The 25,370-nt window shown below is 40.5% G+C and overlaps 1 protein-coding gene across 1 annotated transcript in view; it reads right to left on the bottom strand.

Annotated features, from left to right (window-relative positions):
• The window catches only part of CBL (Cbl proto-oncogene), a 137,392-nt gene that overhangs the window by 10,716 nt on the left and 101,306 nt on the right, over positions 1-25,370 (bottom strand). The window contains exons 10-12 of the mRNA XM_090266099.1: positions 20,943-21,074; positions 20,477-20,854; positions 18,412-18,506 (exon numbers count right to left, since the gene is read on the bottom strand). Coding sequence (XP_090122225.1) covers positions 18,412-18,506; positions 20,477-20,854; positions 20,943-21,074 — 605 coding nt within the window. The remainder of the gene's footprint in view (positions 1-18,411; positions 18,507-20,476; positions 20,855-20,942; positions 21,075-25,370) is intronic.

Below are 25,370 nucleotides of genomic sequence, written 5' to 3'. Positions count from 1 at the left end.
GAACAAGAAATTGAAAAATTATGTGAAAAAATAATGATGAAAAACTTCCCTAATCTGGGGAAGCAAATAGACATACAGGTCCAGGAAGCATAGAGTCCCAAACAAACTAGACCCAGGGAAAACAACACCAAAGATATATCATAATTAAAATGCTAAAGGTTAAGGATAAAGAGAGAATCTTAAAAGCAGCAAGAGAAAAGAAGAAAGTTACCTACAAAGGGGTACCTATAAGGCTATCAGCTAATCTCTCAAAAGAAACTTTGCAGACAAGAAGGGACGGGCAAGAAATATTCAAAGTGATGAAAAGCAAGGACCTACAACCAAGATTACTCTATCCAGCAAAGCTATCATTTAGAATGAAAGGGCAGATAAAGTGCTTCCCAACAAGGTAAAGCTAAAGGAGTACCTCATTACCAAGCCATTATTATAAGAAATATTAAAGGGAATTATTTAAGAAAAAGATCAAAAGTATGAACATTAAAATGACAACAAACTCATAACTAACAACAACAGAATCTAAAAAATAAAAACAAAAACAAAGTAAAGCAGACAACCAGAGTGGGAACAGAATTATAGGTATGAGAAGCACATGGAGGGGTGTCAGCCGGGAGGGGGAAGGGAGGAGGAGGAGGGAAATGGTGCAGGAATTAAGAAGCATAATAAGAGGGTGCAGAATAGATAGGGGAGATGTTAAGAATAGTACAGGAAAGGGTAAAGTTAAAGAACTTATATGCATGACCCATGGACATAAACTAAGGGGAGTGGGACTGCTTGCGGGAGGAGAGCAAGGGGAAAAGAAATTGGGACAACTGTAACATCATAATCAATAAAACATACAAAAATAAATAAAGTAAAAAAAATATATTTTAAACCACACATACACATATGTCTAAAGTCACCTGTCTTCCTCAGTGCCTCAGATGTTCGAAGAGCTTCAGAGGCCTACTTCCGCTTCTACCACAGTAGGTCTTGTCTATTTTACATAACGAGGTTACACTTAAGTCAGTTCCTCTGCTTTGCAATCAACTGGAATAATCTAAAAATCATTGTAGTAAAAGAATATGACACCCTAAGATGTTAAAGCTATTCCTAGTGAAAAATAGCATGTAGACTACGATTCCATTCACACAGGAATGCCAATGAACATACATCAAATGCTAACTAATGGTAAGGTCATGGATGACTTCTATTTCTTCAGCGTCGCTTATCTGTATTTTCTATATATTCTTTAATTATAACATTTCTTTCATAAAAAAGGTCATTAAAAGTGATCAAAAACTTTTAATTATAATTCTTTTTGTTGATGATCTTAATAAAAATATAAAATTGCACCTACTCCTAATTAAACATTTTGGCAATACATATTTCAAAACACTGACCATCTTTTGTCACAGAAATTCTACCTTGGCTGCATATATAGTTATGTACAAAGCTGTTCATCAAAACAAATTTATTACAGTGAAATTTTTAAACAAATAAATATCCAATAGAGGAATAATTAAAATATGTGATGCTATAGTCACATTCTGTATGTAATCATTGAAAGTATGGATATGAAGAACTTTTTAAATGACAGGAAGAAATGCCCGAGACATAATACTAAGTTTAAATAAGGAGAGACTATCACATTGTATCTTGATCTAAAACATATATACATGTTACATGTTCACAGCCATGGCCAAGTAATAAGCACCGTCCAACCACATGCTTGAAGCAGCCGCTGGAAAAGCAGCAGGGCTGCAGAAGAAAGAGGTACTGGTGAGCAAACAGGCAGCCAGACTTAAAGGCCAGCCAAGACTCCAGAGAGGAGGAGAATGCTCTGATGTAAGCCCCCTATTAGCAACTCTAAACTTGAGGTTTCAAGCTGGTTTCAACAAGCTGGGAATTTGGGGTTATCGTAACGGTCAATTCATGAGGGGCCAAAAATCCTGGAGAAAAGAATAGCAGAGAATTAGGAAATTAGAAGTTCCACCTGCAATTTTCCTCAGTTATTGATAATCCCTATGCTGTGTATACATGGAGTTAGATTCTGATAAACCATGCAGAAAGTAGCAATTGATCAGCTGAACAGATACTTTGGTTGTCTTACCAAGTTGGGGAGACAAAGTTGGAGTTAATAGATATGGCCTTTAAAATAATTATATGTTCAATAAAAAAGGAGGATGGAGAATTTTATTAGAAAACTAAAATCAATAAATTTTTGAAAATCATGGAAATTTTAGAACCTAAAAACATAGCATCTGAAAACACAAATTCAATAGATGGATTTAGGGCAGATTATAAACTACAAGAGCAAAGATCAAAGAATTTGAATATAGCAGGAACCATTCCAATTAAAGAAGAAAAAATGGAAAACACAGAAATGAGCATAACATTTATATTAGGAACAGTGAGAGGTTGAACATTAAAGTTAACTGGAGTCATAGTAGAAGAGGAGAAAGACTACACTATTCAGTCTATTTTAAGAAATAGTGGCCTAGAATTAATTAAAACATTAAAAACATCAAATCACAAAATCAATAAAGTCTGCCAATCTTAAGAAGGATAAATATAAAGGAAACTACATAGGAGCAAGTTACAGTACAACTGCTGGGATCCAAAGAAAAAGAGGTCCAGAAAGAAATATTACCTTTTAAAGAAAAAATGTAAGCCTAGGAGCTAATTTTTCAACAGAAATAACAGAAGCCAATATAATGTTATTTTTAAAGTGCTAAAAGAAAATAACTTCAGTTCAATACTGTACTCAGTGAAAACATCTTTTAAGAAAATTAAAGTGAAATAAAAGATATTTTCTGTCTAACAGAAGATGTTTTCCATCAAACAGAAGCTATCAACCAAAATATGGAGGAAATCACTGATGGAAGACAACTACACTCTTCCATACCCACACCTAAATACTCTGTCTCTTTCTCTCTATGGCAAGTTCTTTGGGCAGAAGGAAGATTCCAGATGGAAGAATAGCAAGGCAGTAAGAATTGAGGAGTACTAAAGAATAAATATGTGGGAAATTTAAATGTCCAAAAAGTGTAAAGAGGCACTGATTCAAGGTAGACTCTAATGAGTCAAGGATGCACGATGGAATCACCATGATAACTATTAAAGGAATAATTGAAAGGGGTGAAATGGTATAATAAAAATAATTGAAGAAAGTAGGAAAACGGCTTCCAATCAAGATGGTGGTGGCATAGGTAAATGTGGTACTCGCATCCTCCCACAACCACATCAAAATTACAACTAAACTACAGAACCACCATCATTTAGAACTGCCTGAAATCTGGCTGAATGGAAGTCCTACAATTTAGGATATAATGAAGAAGCCACATGGAGACTGCTAGGAGGGGCAGAGACATAGAACAGGTTGGTCTCCCACACACGTGGCAGATAAAAATCAGGAGGATATCTCAGCTATGGAGGTCTGCCCTGAGGAATGAGAGGTCTCAGCCCCACAGCAGGTCCCTCAGCCCAGGATTCCAGTGCTGGGAAGAGAAGTCCCCATAACTTCTGGATGTAAAACAAATGGGGATTAAGGTTGAGGGAGAGGGAGGCTTCTGGAGCCCCAGGCAGTTCCTGTTAAAGGACCTGTGCACAGACTTACTGGGACTCGCTCTGTCTCAGCTCCAGCGCTGGGTCAGCAACTTGAGAAATACCAGGGATATATGGAGAGGAAGTGAACTATCTGGCCTCAGGGCAAGAGCTGGAGGGGCATCTTTCTGCCAAAAAGAAGTGCTGACAGAGGCCACTGCTCCTTTTTTGAGCCCCCATTCCCGAGCTGGCAGGCGGTGCCATAGCTGAGTCTTCATAACCCCGGTTAACACTGTTCCCCTCTACCTGGTGATTCTATAAAGCCTGGCCCTATCCAACTTTCAGGTCCACCCAAGCTGTTTCCAATGGCTTTTTCATACAGAAGGCCTTTCTTGGCTCATGCTTCGGATTTTCCTAAAATTTCTCAAAGCAGCAACATTTGGCCTCAGTGTGCCCAGCACCTCTTGCTAAGTGGCCCTAAGCTTGGCACTAGTGGCAGTCAGCCTTGGTTCACATCTGGGCCTTGGCTGGGCACCTCCACGCCCAGCATAAGTAGCAGCCATCAGTTTGCTTTGTAGCTCATGCCAGGTGGCCCCAGACAGAACACAGGCAGCAGCTAACCTTGGCTTATACCTCCCCGGAGACCCCAGAGTCAGTGCACCGAATGCACAGCTTCAGACCACATTGAAGCACCACCACCCAACCACCTCCACAAGCAGCACACTCAAGGGGTGGACGGAGCAGGCACCAGAGCCCAGCTGAAGTAAGTCCCACTTTGTGGGGTGGGCCCCTGCACAGCTGATCCTTCACAGTGGTCAAAGGTTGGTGGTTGCAATCAGTCCTTGCAGCTGATAAGCCTAGGAGTAAATCACTGTCACTGGTGTGCCAACAGCAATCAAGGCTCAACTACAACAGGAGGATGTACACAGTCCACACAGGGGTACACCTCGAGTGCCCAGCTTGGGAGGGAAGATGTGCCACTGGACCCTACAGAACACTTACTACATAAGGCCACTCTACCCTCTACTGGGCCTGAAAGATGTAGCAGCTCTACACAATGAATAGAAACAAACACAAGAAGGCTGCCAAAATGACATGACAAAGAAACACATCCCAAATGAAAAAACAGAACACAATGCCAGAAAAAGAACTAAACAAGATGAGACAAGAAATCTACTAGATACAGAGTCAAAATACTGCTTATATGGATGCTCAATGAACCTAGTAGATGAACTCAGTGAGAACTTCAACAAAGAGGAAACATAGAAGTGGATCTAGAAAACATAAAAAACAACCAGTAAGAAATGAAAAATATTGACTGAAATGAAGAACATATTGCAGACAATCAACAGAAGAGTAGATAAAGTACGGGAGTGATTGGAAAGACAAGGAAGCAAAAAACACCCAATTAGAACAGCAAAAAGAAAAAAGAATCCAAAAAATGAAGATAGTGTAAGGAGCCTCTGGGACAACTTCAAGCGTACCAACATTCACATCATGTGGGCGCCAGAAGAAGGAGAGATCAACAAATTGAAAACCTATTTCAAAAACTAATGACAGAAAACTTCCCTAACTTGGTGAAGAACATAGACATACAGATCCAGGAAGCACAGAGTCTCAAGCAAGATGAATCCAAAGAGGCTCACACCAAGACACATCATAATTAAAATGCCAACGGTTAAAGACAAAGAGAGAATCTTAAAAGCAGCAAGAGAAAAGTGGTCAGTTACCTAGAGGGGAGCTCCCATAAGACTGTCTGCTGATTTCTCAACTGAAACTGCAGGCCAGAAGGGATTCACAATAAATATTTAAAGTAAAGAAATGCAAAGCAAGTATCTACAACCAAGATTACAGTACCCAGCATAGCTATCATTTAGAATCAAAGGACATATAAAGAGCTTCCCAGACAAGAAAAATCTAAAGTTGTTCATTACCACCAAACCCATATTATATGAGATGTTAGAGCATCTTTTTTTAAGAATAAGGAAAAAAAGGTAAAAAATATGAATAAAATGGCAATAAAAACCTATCAACAATTGAATCTAAAAATCAAAATAAACAAACAGAACAGAAATAGATCTGTAGATACAGAGAACATTTTGACAGTTGCCAGATGGGAGGGGGCTTCAGGTAATGGGTTAAAAAGGTGAAGGCATTAAGAAGTACAAATTAGTTGTTACAGAATAGTCATGGGGATGTACATTATAGTATAGGGAATATAGTCAATAATATTCTAATAACTACGTACAGTGTCAGATGGGTGCAATATTTATCAGGATGATCACTTAGTAAGTTACATAATGTGTAATCATGGGGATGTACACCTGAAACTAATATGATAATATATGTCGCCCTGACTGGTGTGGCTCAGTTGGCTGGGCATTGCCCAGCAAAGCAAAGAGTTGCCGGTTCAATTTCCAGTCAGGGCACATGCCTGGGTTGAGGGTTCCATCCCTAGTCAGGGCACGTACAAGAGGCAACTGATAGATGTTTCTCTCTCACATCGATGTTTCTCTTTCTCTCTCCCCCTCTCTTCCCTTCTCTCTAAAAAATAAATAAAATCTTGGAAAATAAAAGAATATCCTTTCTATTAAAAAAAAATGCATGTCAACTGTAATTTAAAAATTAAAGAAAGTAAAAATTTAAAAAGTAGAAAAATGAACAAAGCAAAGATGGGAAAAAGAGTAAAACAAATATTACAATTATTGTAAGACAGAACGCTAGACTGGATTTAGGGTAGAAAAACATACTTATCGCGGGTATTACATTCTAGACCCCCCGCCCCCCCCACGATAGGTGAAAATCCGCGAAGTAGGAACCTTACATTTATTTTAGTATTTATATATATATTTAAGGCTTTATAAACCCTTCCCACACACTTATAAACTGTTCCCAGTCCCTTATTAACCTTTCCCACACCCTTATTAACCTTTTTCACACTTTTATAAACACTACTTACATTCTTAAACATATTCTACACTCTTAAACCTACGTAACTTCAACAACAAATGTATACAGTACCGCAAAATCCTGTAATATAGCAAAAAATCCATGACAAATAATTAAATATAATATTTTAAAAAATCCCGTGATACAGTGAGGCCGCAATAGGTGAACCGTGATATAAAGAGGAACTACTGTATACTGTTTATAAGAAATATACCTTAAATATAAGAACACAGAAAAACTGAATGATGGCAAAGATCATGCAAACACCAACTAAAATGGAGCTGATGTAGCCATTTTAATATAAGACAAAGCACACCTAAGGGAGGCAAGAACTAGAACTAGAGAATAAATTAGATAATAAAAATAAGTATTTAGTATCAATAACTCTAAATCACTATGTACACTAATTAAATACACTAAACACATATATAATAAAAGTGGATAGAACTGACTGGAAGAAAGAGAAACCCAGAACATGTAGGTTAAAAAAATTAGGAGGAATATAGAAGGTTTGAATACAATTAACAAACTCGATATAGATACAATGCTTTGCGAACAACTGCCTGATACACATTCTTATGAAATGAAGGTGAAATTAACATAAACTAGTCAATAAAGAAGTTCTCAACAAATGTCAGTTAAAATACAGAGTATGGTTTCTGACCACACTGGAATGAAGCAAGAAAGCCATAATGGAAGGATAATTATCAATAGAAAATCAAAATTTGAAAACCAGGCAATATATAAATAACTGATGAGTTAAAGAAGAAATCACAAATAGCAAAAGCATGTATTTTGAAGTGAGTGATAATGAAAATATGACATCAAAATTTGCAGAATTTTGCTAATGCATCTGTTATGGACCAAATGTTTGTGTCCTCACAAAATTTGTAAGTTAAAGCCCTAATCCCTGATGTGGCTGTATTTGGAGGAAGCGATTAAGATTGGATAAGGTCATAAGGGTGGGGCACTGATTCAATAGGATCAGTGTCCATAATAAGAAGAGACACCAGGAAAAAAAAAAAGGAAGAAGAGACACCAGAGACCTTACTCTTGCTCTCTGTACTTCTCCCTGTGGAACAACAAAATGAGGACATGAGGACATAGCAAGAAGGCTATGCAAAACCTGCCAGCGAGTAAGAAATTCCTCACCAGAAACCAACTGTGCTAATACCCTGATCATGGATCATTCTTCTCAAGTGTACATGGGACATTTTCCAGACAGACAATATGTTAGGCCACAATATAAGTTCCAATAAATTTAAAAAGACAGATACCACACAAAATATCTTCTCTGATCATAACTTAAGTTAGAAATCAATTAACAAAAATAAAACTGAAAACTCACAAAACTGGAAATTAAACAACCAATTGATCAAAGAAGAAATTATAAGAGAATTTGAAAATGCTTAGAGGCAAATGAAAAAAAACAACATACCAAAACTTAAAGGATATGGTGAAAGTACTGCTGAGGTGAAAAGTTATAGCTGTGTTTATATTAAAAAACAAGAACAATTTCAAGTCAACAACCTAATTGTAATTGAAAAAAAAAAAAAAAACACCTTTTTTAACTGTGGTATTGGCATAGACAGGTATGTAGACCAATGAACAGAACAGAAAACCTAAAAATACACCCTCACCTATATGGTCAAAGGATTTTCATCAAGGGTGTAAGGGATAAAGAAGCCAGTGACTCTCAAACCAGTAGGAGACAATTAACAGATGAATCATAAAAAAGGGGCGAGGAGGTGACATCCCACAGCTCCTCATACATATCTCTGGGATCAAAAAGAGGAAGATTGTCATCACCAAACACAGAGATGTAGGTAGATAACTTTGCAAAGAAGTTTGAGATAGACCTATAACTAGATTACCCTTAATCACACCCTTAGTTAAGTAGTTAATTGCGTTAGATTGTGAACTGGGATTGACCAGTAATGGAGAAACGGGGGAGAAGGAACGGGGAGGGGGAGCTATTCACTTAAGTATAAAACCAGTTTTCTTTGTCTACTTTGGACACGCATGCCCCTGGATGGTTGTGTACCCAATTCTGCAGACTCGTGAATAAATGCCTCACTTTGCTGCTGAAGTCTTGTGTCCTGGTGTTTTATTGTTAGCGTTTCTCACAAGGGAACTAAGACTATTCAATGAAGAAAGGACAGCTTTTTCAACAAATGGTGCTGGGAAAACTAGATATCCACATCCAAAAGAGTGAAGTTGAAACCTTACATAACACCACATACAAAAGTTAACTCAGAATTAATCAAGCGTAGGAAACAAGGACATAGTGACTCCCAAACCAGTACAAAATCAGCAATAACAGAGGGCAAATGTAATTAGAGGACCTCTGAGAGGGGAGCTGACAGCACTGGCGGATCTACAAACCACAGAAGGGGCAATTAGATAACCGTGTTAGATTGTAACTTGGAGTAACCAGTGATGGAGAAACGGGGAAGGAGAGGGGAGGGGGAGCTAGTTGCATTAGGGCGGGGGAGCTGATCCTCTCACTTTAGGGTGGGGAAGATAATCACTTCAGGGCAATTTTAGGGTGGGGAAGCTAAGACTATAAAACCAGCCATCTTTGTAAAACTTGGCGCACACATTCTCCTGGCTGTGAGGGTGAGCCCGGCTCTGCAGACTCGTGAATAAAGGCCTTGCTTTACTGCTAAGTCCTGTGTCCCAGTTTTTATTGTGAGCGTTTCTCACAATTTGGGGGCTCGTCCGGGATCCTCCGCCTGTGTGCGGGAAGGAGCTCTGAGCCAAGGTGGGGAGACGCGTCCTACCCACTTTTGGGTGGCTCGCTTGACCCAGGGCCTACCCACCTCAGTGTCCGGAAACAACCCGAGACTTCTTGTTGGGACAGCAGTGGATCGACGCAGGGGGAAACAAAAGCAAACACCATGGCAACCAGGCAACCTCATGCACGGGGCAAGGTAGGAAAATTGGACTTAAGTACTGCCTTGGTGGTTGGGCATCCTTGGGAAGCTGGTTGTGTGTGTGGCTGGTATGAGTGTGGAGTGCCCCCCCCGCTGGGTCCATTCTCCCGTAAGGGAAACGGATGAAGCATCTCGGGCTTGAGCGCACAGGGCTGTGTACAAGAAACTTCCAGTAAAGGGGATTGAGTATACAGGGCGTGGGTAGAAATTCTCTGGTATAGGGGGATTAAGCTCAAGGGGTTTGTGTTCAATAAGTCTCTGGTGAAGGAGATTGAGAACACAGCCGGATTCAGCCACGGGAATCAGCTGAGGATGGGAAACAGAAATTCTAGGCCTAGGGCTGGGGCCAAGGAAGGCCCCACAAACGTTCCACCCAACAGTCCATTAGGGAGAATGTTAGAGCACTGGGGAGAGGATCCCCAGACCAAAAGTAAGGAAAAACAGACAATGGTAAAATATTGTTGTCTCCTTTGGCCAAAGGAACCCATTAAGGGGAGATCTGTCTTCTAGCCCCGATTTGGGTCTGATGACTGTTGGGTTTGTCAAGCCCTGGTCTTATATGTGAGTGATCAGGCATCAGCTTCTAGAGAAGAGAAGGAATATGCTCTCTACTGATCACCACCTACCAGCAGGTCTACGGGTCTCTTTCCTGTAAACGAAAAAGAAAAAAAAGATAAAGCCTGGGACCCTCTGTCCTGTCTCCCACCACCTTATGGCCCTGGCCAGCCGGTGGCCAACTGGGCACAGGCACCGCGGATGGACAGTACAGACGGAAGAGGCTAGCAGATACCCCACCAGTATCTGCCCCCATCGCACCTATAGCACCTGTGGAAATCTATCCTAGATTAAGAAAGGAATTAGAACAATGTAAGCAAGACCTGAAGAACTTCCCCATTTCCTCAGAGCAGCCAATGTTTCCTCTCAGAGAGGTCCCTATAGGTCCAGGGCAAATTGGATATGTTAATGCTCCTCTAGCAAGCACTGAAGTCAGAAATTTCAAGCGTGAGATGAAGTGCTTGAGAGAGGACCCCCTTGGACTGGCGGAACAACTAGACCAGTTCCTTGGACCCTGCACATACACGTGGACAGAATTAATGTCTATTCTAGACATCCTTTTTAGTGGAGAAGAGAGGGAAATGATCAGACGGGCTGCAATGAGGAAATGGGAAAGAGAACACCCTCCTGGTCCGGGAGTTATCCTGGCTGAACAGAAGTTCCCCAATGTAGATCCTGAGTGGGATCATAACAGGCCAGCAGACAGGACTCAGATGAGAGATCTTAGGAGTCTCATCATCAGGGGAATTAAGGAGTCTGTCCCTAGAGCACAGAACGTCTCAAAGGCATTTGAGATACAGCAAGAAAGAGATGAGGCTCCGTCTGCATTCCTATGGAGACTCAGGGACCAGATAAGAAAGTATTCTGGTCTAGATCCAGAGGACGCTGTAGGGCAGGGACTCTTAAAGATCACCTTTGTAACAAAAAGCTGGCCAGATATTAGTAAGAAATGACAGAAGGTAGATGGGTGGAATGAAAGAATGACTGAGGAACTCCTCAGGGAAGCTCAGAAAGTGTACGTTAGGAGGGAGGAGGAGAAGCAGAAGCAGAAGGCCTGGGTCACGGTCTCAGCCGCTGAGAAAGTTATCCAGGGCAAGCAAGGACTAGAAACACCTAACAGAAGGGGTCGCCAGGGGCCCAGACAAGGGGGCAACGAGGAAAGAAAGTCTTTTACTCCTGGGGAATGTTACAGGTGCGGAAACCCGGCCGTATCAGGCGGGAGTGCCCTGACCTCCGGAAAGAGAGATCTTACAAACCTCATGACCTTTGATGAGGAGTAGGGGTGTCAGGGGCTCTTTTTAAAGCAGATCCCACCAAGAGCCCTTGATAAATTTAAAGGTGGGACCCCATAAGGAAGAGACTACATTTTTAATAGATACAGGGGCAGCCAGATCATCTTTAACTTTTCAACCCCAAGGAATAGACTTCTCTGAGGAAAAGATATTAGTGTCAGGGGTAAAAAGGGGAGGCATTTCAGGTACCAGTTTTCCAGCAAATGCAACTACAATTAGGAGAAGAACTAATTAAAGAGTCTCTTCTATATGTCCCTGAGGCTGGAGTAAATTTATTAGGTCGATACTTAATTGTCAGGCTAGGCCTAGACCTTGGGGTAGAAGAGGGACAAATTAAGGTCAAGTTGCATCTCCTAACAGAAGCAGAAGAACAGCAAATTGATTCTATAGTGTGGGCTAATGAAGGAAATTGGGGGTGGGGCTGAAGTTTCCTCCATTTGAAATTGAATTACAAAGGCCAGCGGAAACTGTCTGCAGATGCCAGTACCCCATTTCCAATGAGGGAAGAAAGGGCTTACAGCCTATTATTCATAAGCTCCTGCAGGATGGGCTTCTGAAGCCATGCATGTCTCCCTATAATACCCTCATCCTCCCCATCAAGAAATCTGATGGTAGCTACCAGCTGGTCCAGGACCTAAGAGCCATAAACTAACTGGTCTGGACTGCCATCCTGTCGTCCCTAACCCCTACACTCTCCTTAGCAAAATCCCCTTTGGACATAAGTGGTTTAGTGTAATAGATCTCAAAGATGCATTTTGGGCTTGCCCCCCTTGCTCTAAAAAGCAGAGACTTGTTTGCCTTTGAATGGGAGGACTTACCTACGGGAAGGAAACAGCAATATAACTGGACAGTCCTGCCCCAGGGCTTTACAGAAGCTCCAAATCTGTTTGGCCAAGCTCTTGAAGAAATCCTTATAGAATTCCTTCCTGTGGGACACACTCAATTACTGCAATATGTGGATGACTTACACTCTACTATCTCTCTCCTAAACTTCTTGGGTCAGAAGGGATTGCATGTGTCTAAGGAGAAACTGCAATTTGTAGAACAAGAGGTAAAATACTTAGGCCATCTAATAAGTGCAGAGAAGAGAAAAATCAGTCCTGAAAGCATAGCCGCCATTACTACTCTTTCCTTACCTTGGACTAAGCAAGAATTAAGAAAATTTTTAGGGCTAACAAGGTATTGCAGGCTCTGGATAGAGTCATATGCTCAGAAAACCAGACAATTATATTCAAAACTGTTAGAACAAGAACCACATCCTCTTCGGTGGACGACTGAGGGGATAAACATGGTTAATGAGCTGAAAACAAGCTCTAGTAACCGACCCAGTTTTAGCTCTTCCTTCCTTAGAGAAACCTTTCCACCTCTTTGTCACGGTGGATCACTGTAACCTCCCCTCACCAAGTCAGAACAATTCTAAACCAGAAGGCAGGGAGGTGGTTAACTGACTCCAGGATTCTTAAGTATGAAGCTGTCCTCTTAGAAAAGGATGACTTTTCTCTCTCTCAAAGCCCAAATTTGAACCCTGCTAGCTTCCTTTGGGCAGGAGAAGAGGGGACTCAAGAGGTTTTAGAGCATAACTGCCTTGATGTCACAGAATACCAGACTAAGGTCAGACCGGATTTGAGAGAAAAGCCCTTACAGGGTGGACAGTCACTTTTCATCAATGGCTCTTCCCGAGTAATCAATGGGAAAAGGCATAATGGATATGCCATTATTGATGGGGAATCTCAAGCGCTTTCTGAGGGAGGGAGGCTGCCTAATAATTGGTTTGCACAAACATGTGAACTCTATGCTTTAGGGCAGGCATTAAAATTACTACAGGACCAGGAAGGAACCATCTATACAGACTCTAAGTATGCCTATGGGGTAGCCCATACCTTTGGAAAATTTTGGCTAGAACGAGGACTAATAAATAGCAGGGGGAAAGAACTAGTACATGAAAAACTAGTCAAGTCAGTCCTGGATGGCCTCTTACTCCCTGCAGAAGTCGCTATAGTCCACATCAATGGACATCAAACTGGGGGATCACATGAAGCTAGAGGAAATAGGCTAGCTGATAATGCAGCAAAGCAGGCTGCGTTAGAGGGAGAAAGTAAAGTCCTCTACCTGGTTCCGTGCCTCCCCTCTGTGTCAATAGCTCCTACCTTTTCCTTGGAGGAAATAAGGAGATTAACTCAGATAGGAGCCTCAAAAGATGCTGAATAAGCAGGTCCTCAGGGAAATTATAACAACCCTGCATCAAGGCAGCCATTGGGGACCTCAGGCTCTCTGTGACACAGTCCTCAGACAATATGGGGGATTTGGAATTTACACTATAGCTAAGCAGATCTGCCATGGATGCCTCATATGCCAGAAGGTGAACAAACAGGCAGCACAAAAGATGCCAATTGGGGGAAGGCCACCGGGACTCAGGCCCTCCCAAAGCATTCAGGTTGATTTTACTGAAATGCCGAAGGTGGGTCAACAAAAATTTCTCTTAGTGATAGTAGATCATTTCTCTGGGTGGGTGGAAGCCTTACCTTTTCCATCAGCCACAGCAAGCAAGGTGGTTAAAATAATCCTTGAACAAATAATCCCCAGATTTGGCTTAGTCGAAAATATTGACTCAGAAAATGGAAGTCACTTTACCTCCCAAGTACTAAAGGGTGTTATGAAGTGTCTAGACATCAAATGGGACTATCATACCTGCTGGCACCCTCCTTTCTCAGGCCGAGTAGAACGCATGAATCAAACCCTAAGGAAACAATTAGCTAAATTGATCTTGGAGACCAAGTTACCATGGTCCAAGTGTCTTCCATTGGCTCTCGTCCAGGATCAGGACAGCTCCTAGGAAGGATATTGGGATATCACCCTATGAGTTCCTATATGGACTCCCTTACCTAGGAGAGAGGACTGAGCTACCCACCCTGGAGACCAAGGATCAGTTCTTAAAGAAATATATATTGGCTATTTCATCTACCCTTGCCTCTCTCAAGGTGAAAGGCCTCCTTGCCCAGACCCCACCGCTCGAGTTCCCGGTTCACCACTTCCAGCCTGGCGACAAGGTCCTGATCAAGTCCTGGAGGGAAGAGAAACTTCAGCCCAAGTGGGAAGGACCATTCCAGGTGCTCCTGACTACTGAGACCGCCGTGAGAACTGCTGAAAAGGGGTGGACTCGTTACACTAGGGTAAAGCGACCCCTAGAAGAAAAGGCGGAGGCTAATTGGGAAGTAATCTCGGAGCCGGGGAGGGACCCTCTGAAGTTAACTCTCAGGAAAAAGTCATGTTCCCCAGGTGGGGATGTGGGCCCTTTATAATGCTCTGCTGGATAACCATCTCCTTCCAGGGCACTCTGGGCTGGGTAAGGCCAATAACCCTAATTATTAATGTAACTGAAGGTACAAATCCCCAAACTCTGAAGTTTGATGCATGCCAAGTTTTGTCTTGTGGGGACCTTACTTATCAACGCTGGCTGTCATCCCAGAAGTATCTCTGTCCGTATCTAGAAAACAATGAGATTCTTACATATTTAGGGAACGGCCCTTGTCCTACATGGAAGGATATTTGGTGGACAACTAACCCTAGTGGGCAAACGGTCGCTCCCCCTGAACGAGTAAAACTGCTCCTGCCTAAAATGACTTTGAGCAAAGGAGCTCCTCCCCCAAACTGCCAGCCTCTCCAGTGCAACCCTCTTCTGACACTGAACCAGCCACAGGCCTTAAGTCAGGAACCCCATGTGGCTACCAGAGTTTATGGCTTAGGAGTGGATGTATCTGGCATAGATCCAGTAGGGTGGCTAGGTCTTCACTTAGTGACAACTCCTCCTTCCCTAGAAAATCTAACTTCCCCCACCTGGATCTCAGAAACACCTCAGAAAAGGCCCCAGAATGATCCAGCCAAGGTAAAAGTTTTTGAAGTGTTAGATCTCAGACAAACCTTAAGAGATAGAGACTGGGTACAGAGACGCAAATGCTTGGGTAGAATGGGTCAAGTTTACCGTTAAATCCCTGAATAAAAGCAACTGTTATGCTTGTACCACAGGGAGACCCCAGGCACAGGTCGTACCATTTCCACTAGGTTGGGACTCTGACCCCTCGGGAACGGCCTGTATGCTCGCTCTCTACCAGGATGAGAATGCATTGGGGAAATGAGACTTGCAGAAGCTTGTCTCTCCTCTTTCCCTCTATAAGGAGTAATGGGACTCAATCCCTCCCTCCATACTCAGTGGGGCCCATGAATCACTCTTCTTGCCTCTCTAGGTGGGAAGCGAATTCGGGTACCACTGTGGAAGAACTCCTAACATGCACTCGTACCAGAAATGCGAGCCACCTTCACAGTGAGGCCGGCGACTGTATTCCCCTCCGAGTCCCCAGAGCAGATGTCTGGTGGTATTGTGGGCAAAGGAGTCTCTGGAAAATCCTACCTGATGGGTGGAGTGGAACCTGTGCCCTGGTTCAATTGGCTATCCCATTTACCCTAGCATTTCCGAAACCGATCCAGACTGCCCCTGTTAGGAAAAAAAGGTCAGTGGCGCCTGGTGAATCCTATAATCCTCATATCTATAGTGACGCCATTGGAGCCCCCAGAGGAGTTCCAAATGAGTTTAAAGCTAGAAATCAAATAGCAGCAGGGTTTGCGTCAGTGCTCTTCTGTTGATTGGATAAACTATATTATAACCAACAGAGGTTTATCAATTATAGTAGGAATGCTATAGAAGGAATTGCTCAACAATTAGATGCCACCAGTCGAGTGGCCTGGGAGAACAGGATGGCACTGAATATGATGTTGGCAGAAAAGGGAGGTGTATGTGTAATGCTCGGGGGGCAGTGTTGCACCTTTATCCCTAATAATACAGCCCCTTATGGGTCTACCACTAAGGCCCTGCAGGAACTAACTACCTTAGCAAATGAAGTAGCAGAAAACTCAGGTACTGACAATCCCATAAGAGGATGGTTAGAAAATTGGTTTGGCAACTGGAAAGGAATAATCTCATCAGCTCTTGCATCCCTCGTAGTGGTAGCAGGCATCCTCATAGCTTTAGGTTGCTGTATTCCATGCATCAGAGGTTTAGTTCAGAGACTAACTGAGGCTGCACTAACTAACAAATGCCAGCAACTTTTCATAATCTCCTCCTCCTAGAGGCCAAAGGGAATCCTAACCATGAGGAAGAAAGTCGAGAAATCCTCCTTAGATTCAAAGGGATAAATAGAATGGTTTGAGTAGTCAATTTTCCAAAAAAAGACGGGGGGGGGGGGGGTATTGTTAGAAATAAGGACATAGTGACTCCCAAACCAATACAAAATCAGCAATAACAAAGGGCAAATGTAATTAGAGGGTCTCTGAGAAGGGAGCTGAAAGCACTGGCATAATTACAAACCACAGAAGGGGCATTTAGATAACCGTGTTAGATTGTAACTCTGGAGTAACCAGTAATGGAGAAATGGGGAAGAAGGAGAGGGGAGGGGGAGCTAATTGCGTTAGGGCGGGGGAGCTGATCCTCTCACTTCAGGGTGGGGAAGCTAATCACTTTAGGGTGGCAATTTTAGGGTGGGGAAGCTAATCACTTCAGGGCAATTTTAGGGTGGGGAAGCTAAGACTATAAAACCAGCCATCTTTGTAAAACTTGGCGCACACATTCTCCTGGCTACGAGGGTGCGCCCGGCTCTGCAGACTCGTGAATAAAGGCCCCACTTTACTGCTCTAAGTCCTGTGTTCCAGTTTTTATTGTGAGCGTTTCTCACACAAGGACCTAAATGTGAGACCTAAAATTAAATTCTAAAATAAAACTCTTAGAAGAAAACATAGGATAAAAGCGTATTGACATTTGATTTGGTAATGATTTCTTGGAAATAACACCAAAGGTACAGCTAACAAAAGAAAAAACAGACAAATTGGACTTCATGAAAATTAAAAAATTTTTTACATCAAGACTAAAATGGCAACCCATAGCCTTGGCTGGTGTGGCTCAGCTGGTTGGAGCATCATCCTGTATACCAGTAGGTTGTTGGTTTGATTCCTGGTTGGGGAGTATATGGGAGGCAACCAATCGATGTTTCTCAGGGTGAGGACAGAAAATAAAAATAAAATAAAATGGCCAAACATAGGATGAGAGAAAATATTTGCAAATCATGTATTTGATAAGGGATTAATATCCAGAATATGAAGAGAACTTGTAAAATTCAACACAAGCAACCTGACTGAAAAATGGGCAAAAGCCTTCAACAGATATTTCTTCCAAGGAGATGGGTGAATGACCAATAAGCACATGAAAAGATGCTCAACATCATTAATCATCAGGAAAATGCAAAACAAAGCTACAATGAGATACCACCTCACACCCACTAGAATGGCTACTAACCAAAAAACCCCACCAAAACCACCCCCAATAACAGAATATAACAAGAATTGGTGAAAATTTGGAGAAATGGGAATCTTTTGTGCACCATTGGTGGGGATGTAAAATAGTACAGATGCTGTGAAAAAACAGTATGCCTCAAGAAACTAAAAACAGGATTACCATATGATCCAGCAATTCAACTTCTCGTTATACACCTAAAAGAACTGAAAGCAGGGTATTAAAGAGATATCTGCTCCCCCATATTCATAGCAGCATCATTTACAGTAACTAAAACATGGTAGCAACCCAGGTGTCCATCGACTGATGATGGATAAACAAAGTGTGGCATATGCATACAATGGAATATTATTCAGCCTTTAAAAGGGAGGAAGTTCTTCAGTATGATCCATGATATATCTTGACATTTCGCTGAATGAAACAGCCAGTCACAAAAAGACAAATACTGTATGATTCTACTTACATGAGGTATTTAGAGTACTCAAACCCACAAAGACAAAAAGTGGTTATCAAGGGCTGGGGGAGAGGAAATGAGGAGTTATTGTTTAATAGGTAGAGTTTTACAAAATGAAAAGAGGTATAGAGGTGAATGGTGGTGATGGTTGCACTATGTGAAGTATTTAATTAATAGCACTAAACTGTACCCTTATAAATGAGTAGGAACAGTCCAAAACAAAATAGGATACTTACTTTTTACATAGTGTAAATACAGATCAATTTTTATTTTCTTCTTTATATTCCTCTGGGTTTTAATTTTCTATAGGTAAACTATTTAAAAGTACCAACTCCACTGTATGAAATACAGCTTTAGAAAACTTACCTGGCAGCCAGAGAATAAATGGCATTGGCAGATGCAGAAGGTTTGATTTTGGGGTGCTCATACTCTGGACCTGCTAATGGGCTGCTATTCATATTCTGGAAAGAAAAGTGTTGAAAAAGGACCTTCTTAATACAGCTACATATCTCCTCTTACTTATTTAATCTTTTAAAAATAACAATACCCCTGGCTGGTGTGGCTTAGTGGGACTGAGTGCTGGCCTGCGAACCCAAAGGTTACCAGCTCAATTCCCAGTCAGGCCACATTCCTGAGTTGTGGGGCGGGTCTCCAGTTGGGGGAATTCAAGAAGCAGTCAATTGATGTTATCTCTTGCACATCAATGTTTCTCTCCCTCACTTTCTCCCTTTCTTTCCTTCTCTCTTAAAAATAATAAATTATAAAAAAGAAAGAAAGAGAAAATGACAAGAACAATAATAAAGGCACAGATGTCACTTTCAATGCCATGCTCAGAGGTTATTATATCTGACAAAAGCACAGCTTTTTTCAGGCTCTGAAAAAAAGCTCAAATGTAAGGGAGTTAGGAAGACAGATCTAAAAAGAGCCAAGGAAATGTGGGGGGGGAGGGGTTTTGTTTTAATTCTAGAAAAATTTGAGAAAACTGGCTGTCTACACAAATACCATTTCTAGCTTTAAATTTCTATATATCCTTCTACACTGATGCTACCGGGAAGTCAAACTTAACCCACTCTCACTAAGAAGATTGCCACTTAAATCCAAGTTACGGCTTTCCCCCTTCCCTTGCAACCAAGGAATATTCAGTTCAGTTACTGGCCACAGGATTCCTCTACTTTGCCCTTCCAATTTCATCTTTTTCTTAGATTCCAACTACCTACTGGCTATTTCTTGTTTCAATAGCTTGTCTCAAATTCAACATGTCCCTAGTTAGCCAGGTTCAAAATCTCAAGGGTGCACATGTGTGTATACGATTTCTTTTTCTTTTTTGTAGCCACTGACTGCTTTCAAGTCTTATTGGGTCTGTTTCTCATCTTCTCAAGACTCTACCTAATATGGTTGCCCCCGCCTGCTCACAGACAACTATTGTCATCCCTCCTAACTTAGCACCAACTATATTAAACCTTGTTGTTATTCCTAAAACAGACTCTCCCAAACTAACTCACTTTCCCCTTCATCATGGAATGGTCTTCCCCAGAATTATCATGGCTCACTCTCCTCGCTGCTCCGCGTCTTTGCTCAGCTGTCCCAATATCCCTGATTTTTTGCTATTTTTTTCCACAGCACTCATCCATGTCCAACATCTTATGTTTATTAACTTATTTTGTTTATTTTCTGTCTTTCCTCCACTAGAATGTAAACTTTGTGAGGGCAATAATTTTTATTGAGTGTTAAATGAACCAAGAAAAACATGAGTATACCTCTCCTACTCCCAGTTCTGAACCCCTTATCTCATGCTTACACAATGGACTCCTAACCTGTCATTTTTCAATCTGTTCTCTTTTATCAATCCATTCTACATACTACTATACTAATTGAATCATCTCTTTAAACAATCATTTTGGTCATGTCACTCCACTAATTTAAAACTTTCAAATCCTCCTCATTTCCTACAAAATAAATTCAAATTCTTTTGGGATGGAGTATTCAAGGCCCTCTTATCTGGCCCCTTTTCCTACTTTAATACACAAAATCTCTGCTCCACTCAAACTACTTCTCATTTTACAATACATCTTAAGCATTTCTGTCATTGTAGCTCTGATTTATCTTAAAACTATATGCTTTGGAATTTCAAATTTAGATGTCACTCTTTTCATAAAGCCCTCAATGTTTGCTTTACTGGGCAATGATTTTTCCTTTCTCTAAAACTTAAGTACATTTTTATTTATACTACTCATGGCATATGCATGCACATGCATGCACACATTTATAAACATGTCTTAACTGCTCTATAAAAATATACATTTCATCAGGGTAGGGATTATGTTAAATTATCTTTGAACTCTATGTAAAACCTATCACAAAATGTTGACCCATTAAATGTTATCCACAAATATTTGTTAACAGGCTAAATAATTTAAAAATCAGAACTCACCATGGAGATATCCAGACTGAATGTGCTTCCAAGCCTAGGCACATCTGTTTTGGGTTCCATTTGTGAGGGCAATGAAAATGGAAGTGAGTGCCGGTTGGTTAATTCTCTCCCTGTCCAGGGATCACTAAGGTTTGGGGTAGCTACTGGTACTCTGGGGATTGGCCTAGGAAGCCATGATTCCCCAAAGCGGCTAGAGGGGACAGGGGGCAATTTGTCCCTAGATGGACAATCGCCTGGTGTGCAAGGTAAAGGGCGTCTCAGAGGCCGGGTTTCAGCTCCAACAGAATAAGGCCGGTCTGGAGGGGGTGGAGGTGGAAGGTCTCTAAGTGTGGGAGGTACTGGTAATGGCTTGTCCTTATGAAGGGAGCCAGAAGAAGCCTGTAGAAGCAGGATTGAAGCAAATCAATAAAATTCCACTAACCTACAACAAAGAACCAGAAAACTGTACAAACAGATAATGTTTTACCTTAGAAGCAGTTCCAATACCAGAAGCACTTGAAGGGACAGACACTCGTTGCTGCAGAAGGTCAAGTCGTGGTGGCACTGGGGGAAGGGAAGCTTGTGGGGCCATGGAGAATGGAGATGGAGGCCGCTCCACCTAACACAAAGAAAATCTCCTAAAAGATTATTCTTGTTTGGGGAGTGGCATCTTTCAATTCCTCCTGAAGCTATAGACAGCAAGTACTACATGAAAACTGACTTTAACTACCAATGGGTCAAACGTTAGCCTGGAGTAGCACTTCCTGAATTATTTTCAGGTCACCATAAGAAGTCAGTCTCAATCACAGAAATACCATGCAGATGTAAGCTACAGGCAAATGTATCTAGAAATGGCTTCACTACAGAAAGCTTCCTAGCTTACTTTTTTTTTTTAATTACAACTTTCTACCTCCTCATTTTCAGAGAAAAAAAAAATCATTTCAATATTAAAAACAGGAACCCAGCACTGACCAGTGTGGCTCACTTGGTTGGAACATCATCCCATAAAATGAAAGGTCTCAGGTTTGAATCCCGGGGTCAGTGCACATACCTAGGTTGTGTGTTTGGTCCCTGATCCGGTGCATATGAGGGGTAACTGATCGATGTTTCTCTTTCACATTGATGTTCCTCTCCCCCTCTTTCCCTCCCTTCCTTTCCCTCTCTCAAAATCAATGGGCATGTCCTCAGGTGAGGATAAACAAAACAAAACAGAATCCACATAAAAACAAAGGAACAGATATTAACCTCTCAACAAATCACCCGGGAAAATAATGTTTAAGAGGCAGAACAATGAAAGAGAGCAAATAATAAATTCTCTGTGGGTTGTTATAATAAAAAGGAAGAAAAGAAGAGCTTTATAAGAGGAAAACTATCAATGTCACTAAAAAGCACACCCAGTCCTTTTTCAGAAATGTTATTTTAATTCAGTAATTAAAAGGGATTAATATTTTCTGTAAATGTGTGTTCTAAAAAATAAGGTGCCAAATTTGAAAAAAACAATACATGTATAACATTTTCCATTTCCTCACCTATAGCAGGGTGATGAATAGCTGATAAGATTGTCAAAGTAACTGTTAAGATATATACAGCAAGTCATACGAAACGCTACTTTGCATCGGCTTTCTCTAACAGAGAAATACAGATGGAATAGAGGCAAATAAGTATTACAAGCACTTATGTTGGATGACAGAAAAACAATCATCTTTATAGTTAGTCCTGTCGTTAATGCTGGGTCGTTAATGAGGGTAAAGAAAGCCCTCATCATTAGCTACTTGTTTTCATTCATGCTTAAGAAAATGCGTCCCATGTCAATGGAGCCCTCAAGGGTTAAAAAGTGAGAAGTTATTAGTTAAGCTATTTCTCACTTCACCAATTTCTAGTCAGTCAGTGTATCCTGTTAATTTTTCCATAAAAGAACCTCCTATCTATATTTCATTCCACTTACCAACCTTGGACCTGATTTATTAAAACTTCTAATGATTCTCCCAACTTCTAGTTTTTTATCTCACCAAATCCTTTTGCTCACCATTACAAGCTTAGCCATCCGTAAATACTCACTAGCTCAAAAACCATCCATCTGGTAACCCTCATTTTCCCACCACTCTTTATTCTGGAAGTCCCACCTCTTTGCCTTTGTTCAAATTGCTTCCCACTTTGAAAGGCCCTCTCTGTACCTATTTTGATCCCTCCCAGCAACCATACCTCTCTTTCTCATGTCCTAAACTGCAGAGGGTTAAGCTAATCATATTCCTCAATTCATAGCACCACATCATAACCAAACCCTGCAATGATCATTTATCTCAACATATAATAAAGTTCAAAAAAAAGGAAATCACAAATGGAAAAGAAATTATCTAAAAAATAATACAAAACCTAAAGATATAAGTATCCATATAAGGATTCTCTACAGAGCTAGCTCACTGAAGGAAAAGAAAACCGTAACAGACATAGAAACCACGCAAAAACACCCTTAAATTTTCAGAGAATCAAGAATAAGGAAAATATCCTAAAAGTTTCTGGGGAGGGAGGACACCAAATAGCAAAATTACACTAGAAACAAGAAATCAAGTGAAGCTTTAACAATTTAGAGTTGAATTTTTTTCAACCTAGACTTCTATAGTCAGTTTGAGGGTTGAATAAAGACATTTTAATATATCAAACATCTCAAAAAACTTACTTCACACCTTTTACAGAAAGTTATTTTGAGGACACCCAAACAAGAAAGCAAAGCAAAAAAAAAAAAAAAAAAAAAGGAAAACATGGGAGCCAAGAAATAGGCACTGCAACACAGAATAGAGGCAATGAAATCCTATGATGACGGCAAGGAGAGACCTCAGGGGGACCGGGGATGTAGTATACCCAGAGAATAATCAGTCCAGACTGGAGCCGAAACCAATATAGACTCCTTTATATTGGTATACTATTAGGTTGGCCAAAAAGTCTGTATGGCTTTTTTTCCATAAAATAAAGATACATTTTTCACTTTCACCAATAACTTTATTGATCTGGATATTTTGAGTATTTTAGCTATCTCCCACTATTGGCTTCTAATGGGTAGATGCCAGGGGTGCTGATAAACATCTTCCAATGCATAAGACAGCCCCACAGCAAAGAATTACTTGGCTAAAATGTCAGTAGTATCAAGAAACTTAACCAACCACTTTTGACACGTTCAATCAGTCACAGTACCATCTCCATACACTGCAGAGTCTTTTTTTGTGTTTCCGTTGCATTTTTACCTTTCTTGAAATAATAAAGCATAATATGCCAAAAAATGTTGCATATTTTCTTTCATCTTCAATGTTAAAAAGGCACAAAAATTGCACAAAAATTCACCAACTTTGATAAGTTTTTTTAAGTGCACACTGACATGACAGCTGTCACCATACAATCTTAACAAAATTGTTTTGAATGAAGTTAAAGACAACTAAGCACTACTAGAGCCATTTTACAGAAAAAACCAGTCGAACTCTTTGGCCAGCTTGATATATTATATACTATGTACTATATTAATAGAATTTACTTTATAGAAAATTATATTGAGAAGATGTTTGACACCTATCAGTACCCTTGGCACAAGGGTACAAACTGAAATTTAAGGAAATATAAATAAAGCAATTATCCCAGGTAAAATCAAAGTACTTACATTATAGTTAATATATTATTTGGGACATTGGAGAGCAATATCATTTAAAAACTGAATACCAATTTAGTCAAAAACATTCAGAAAATATAGTGGGAAGATATGAAATAGAAAGGAAGATGACAATGAGATCTATGTCCACTTCTACAATACCTGAAGTGAAGGGACAACTAATATTAAGAATCAAGAGAAAGCAGTATAAGCCTATGATTAAGCAACAGCTTTTAGAACTGAAAAATCCAAATGGAACACAGAAAGCAGTTGGAGGGGTACAGGCAGGGAACCAAAGTTTCTGTAAGCCTGCTAGCAATCCTTTAAAACTTTTAAAAAACTTCATGTGCTATTTTTAAAAATAGCTTCACTATATTAAAAACAAATGAAAATAAAACAGCAGCAAAACAACAGTCAATAGCTACCAGAATGTGACAAAACAGGCACTTTCATAGTCTCATATTCCTTTGGCAGTGATTTCAGGACAAAAATTGGGGACAAATTTTAATATCTATCAAGAAAAGTACAATATTTTTACTCAAATATTCATACAAATATTTTACTCATACCTTATACAAACTATCAAGTACAAAGAATAAGACACCCACACAGTACCTACCACTCAGCTAAGAAATATCACTGCCTTCGTGAAATTTCCATGTGCCGCCTCCCCTACTCTACCAGTTTAAATTTTCTCATAAAAAAATCTTTCATCCAGCAATAACACTGCTAGAAATTTACCCTAAAATTAGACATGCAAAATAATACACATATATATATATAAGCCTGCAAACAATATGTCCATTAAGAAGAGACTAAATTACCAGACTAAATTACCAAATAGCTAAGTAACAATACATGAAGCTGTTTTCTCTCTACTTGAGTTTTTAGTGTACATACTTTTTATTTTTTAGAGAGAGGAAGAAAGGGAAGGAGAGAAGAGGAGGGAGGGAAGGAGGGGGAGAGAAAGAGAAAGAGAGAGAGACATCAATTTGTTGTTCCACCCACTGATGCATTCGTTGGTTGCTTCTTGTATGTGTCCTGACTGGAGATTGAACCCGCAACCTTGGCGTATCAAGACAACACGCTAACCAACTGAGATACCTGGCCAGGGCTACAGTGGACATTTATTACTTTTATTTAAAAGAGTAAATTTAGTATCTTTCATATTTATCAGCTATGGAAAAAAGTGTTCATTTTCATCTTTCCTCTAAAGTCCTTTAGCCTTTAAAGAGGATGTACTCTACAACTGAGACCAATGTATACTGTCAGCCTTGTGTT

Source organism: Furipterus horrens, unplaced genomic scaffold (assembly GCF_987537825.1).
Source record: "Furipterus horrens unplaced genomic scaffold, mFurHor1.1.pri manual_scaffold_2, whole genome shotgun sequence".
Classification (NCBI taxonomy): domain Eukaryota; kingdom Metazoa; phylum Chordata; class Mammalia; order Chiroptera; family Furipteridae; genus Furipterus; species Furipterus horrens.
The sequence above is the reverse complement of the archived record's forward strand: the minus strand, read 5'-3'. Positions and strand labels throughout refer to the sequence as shown.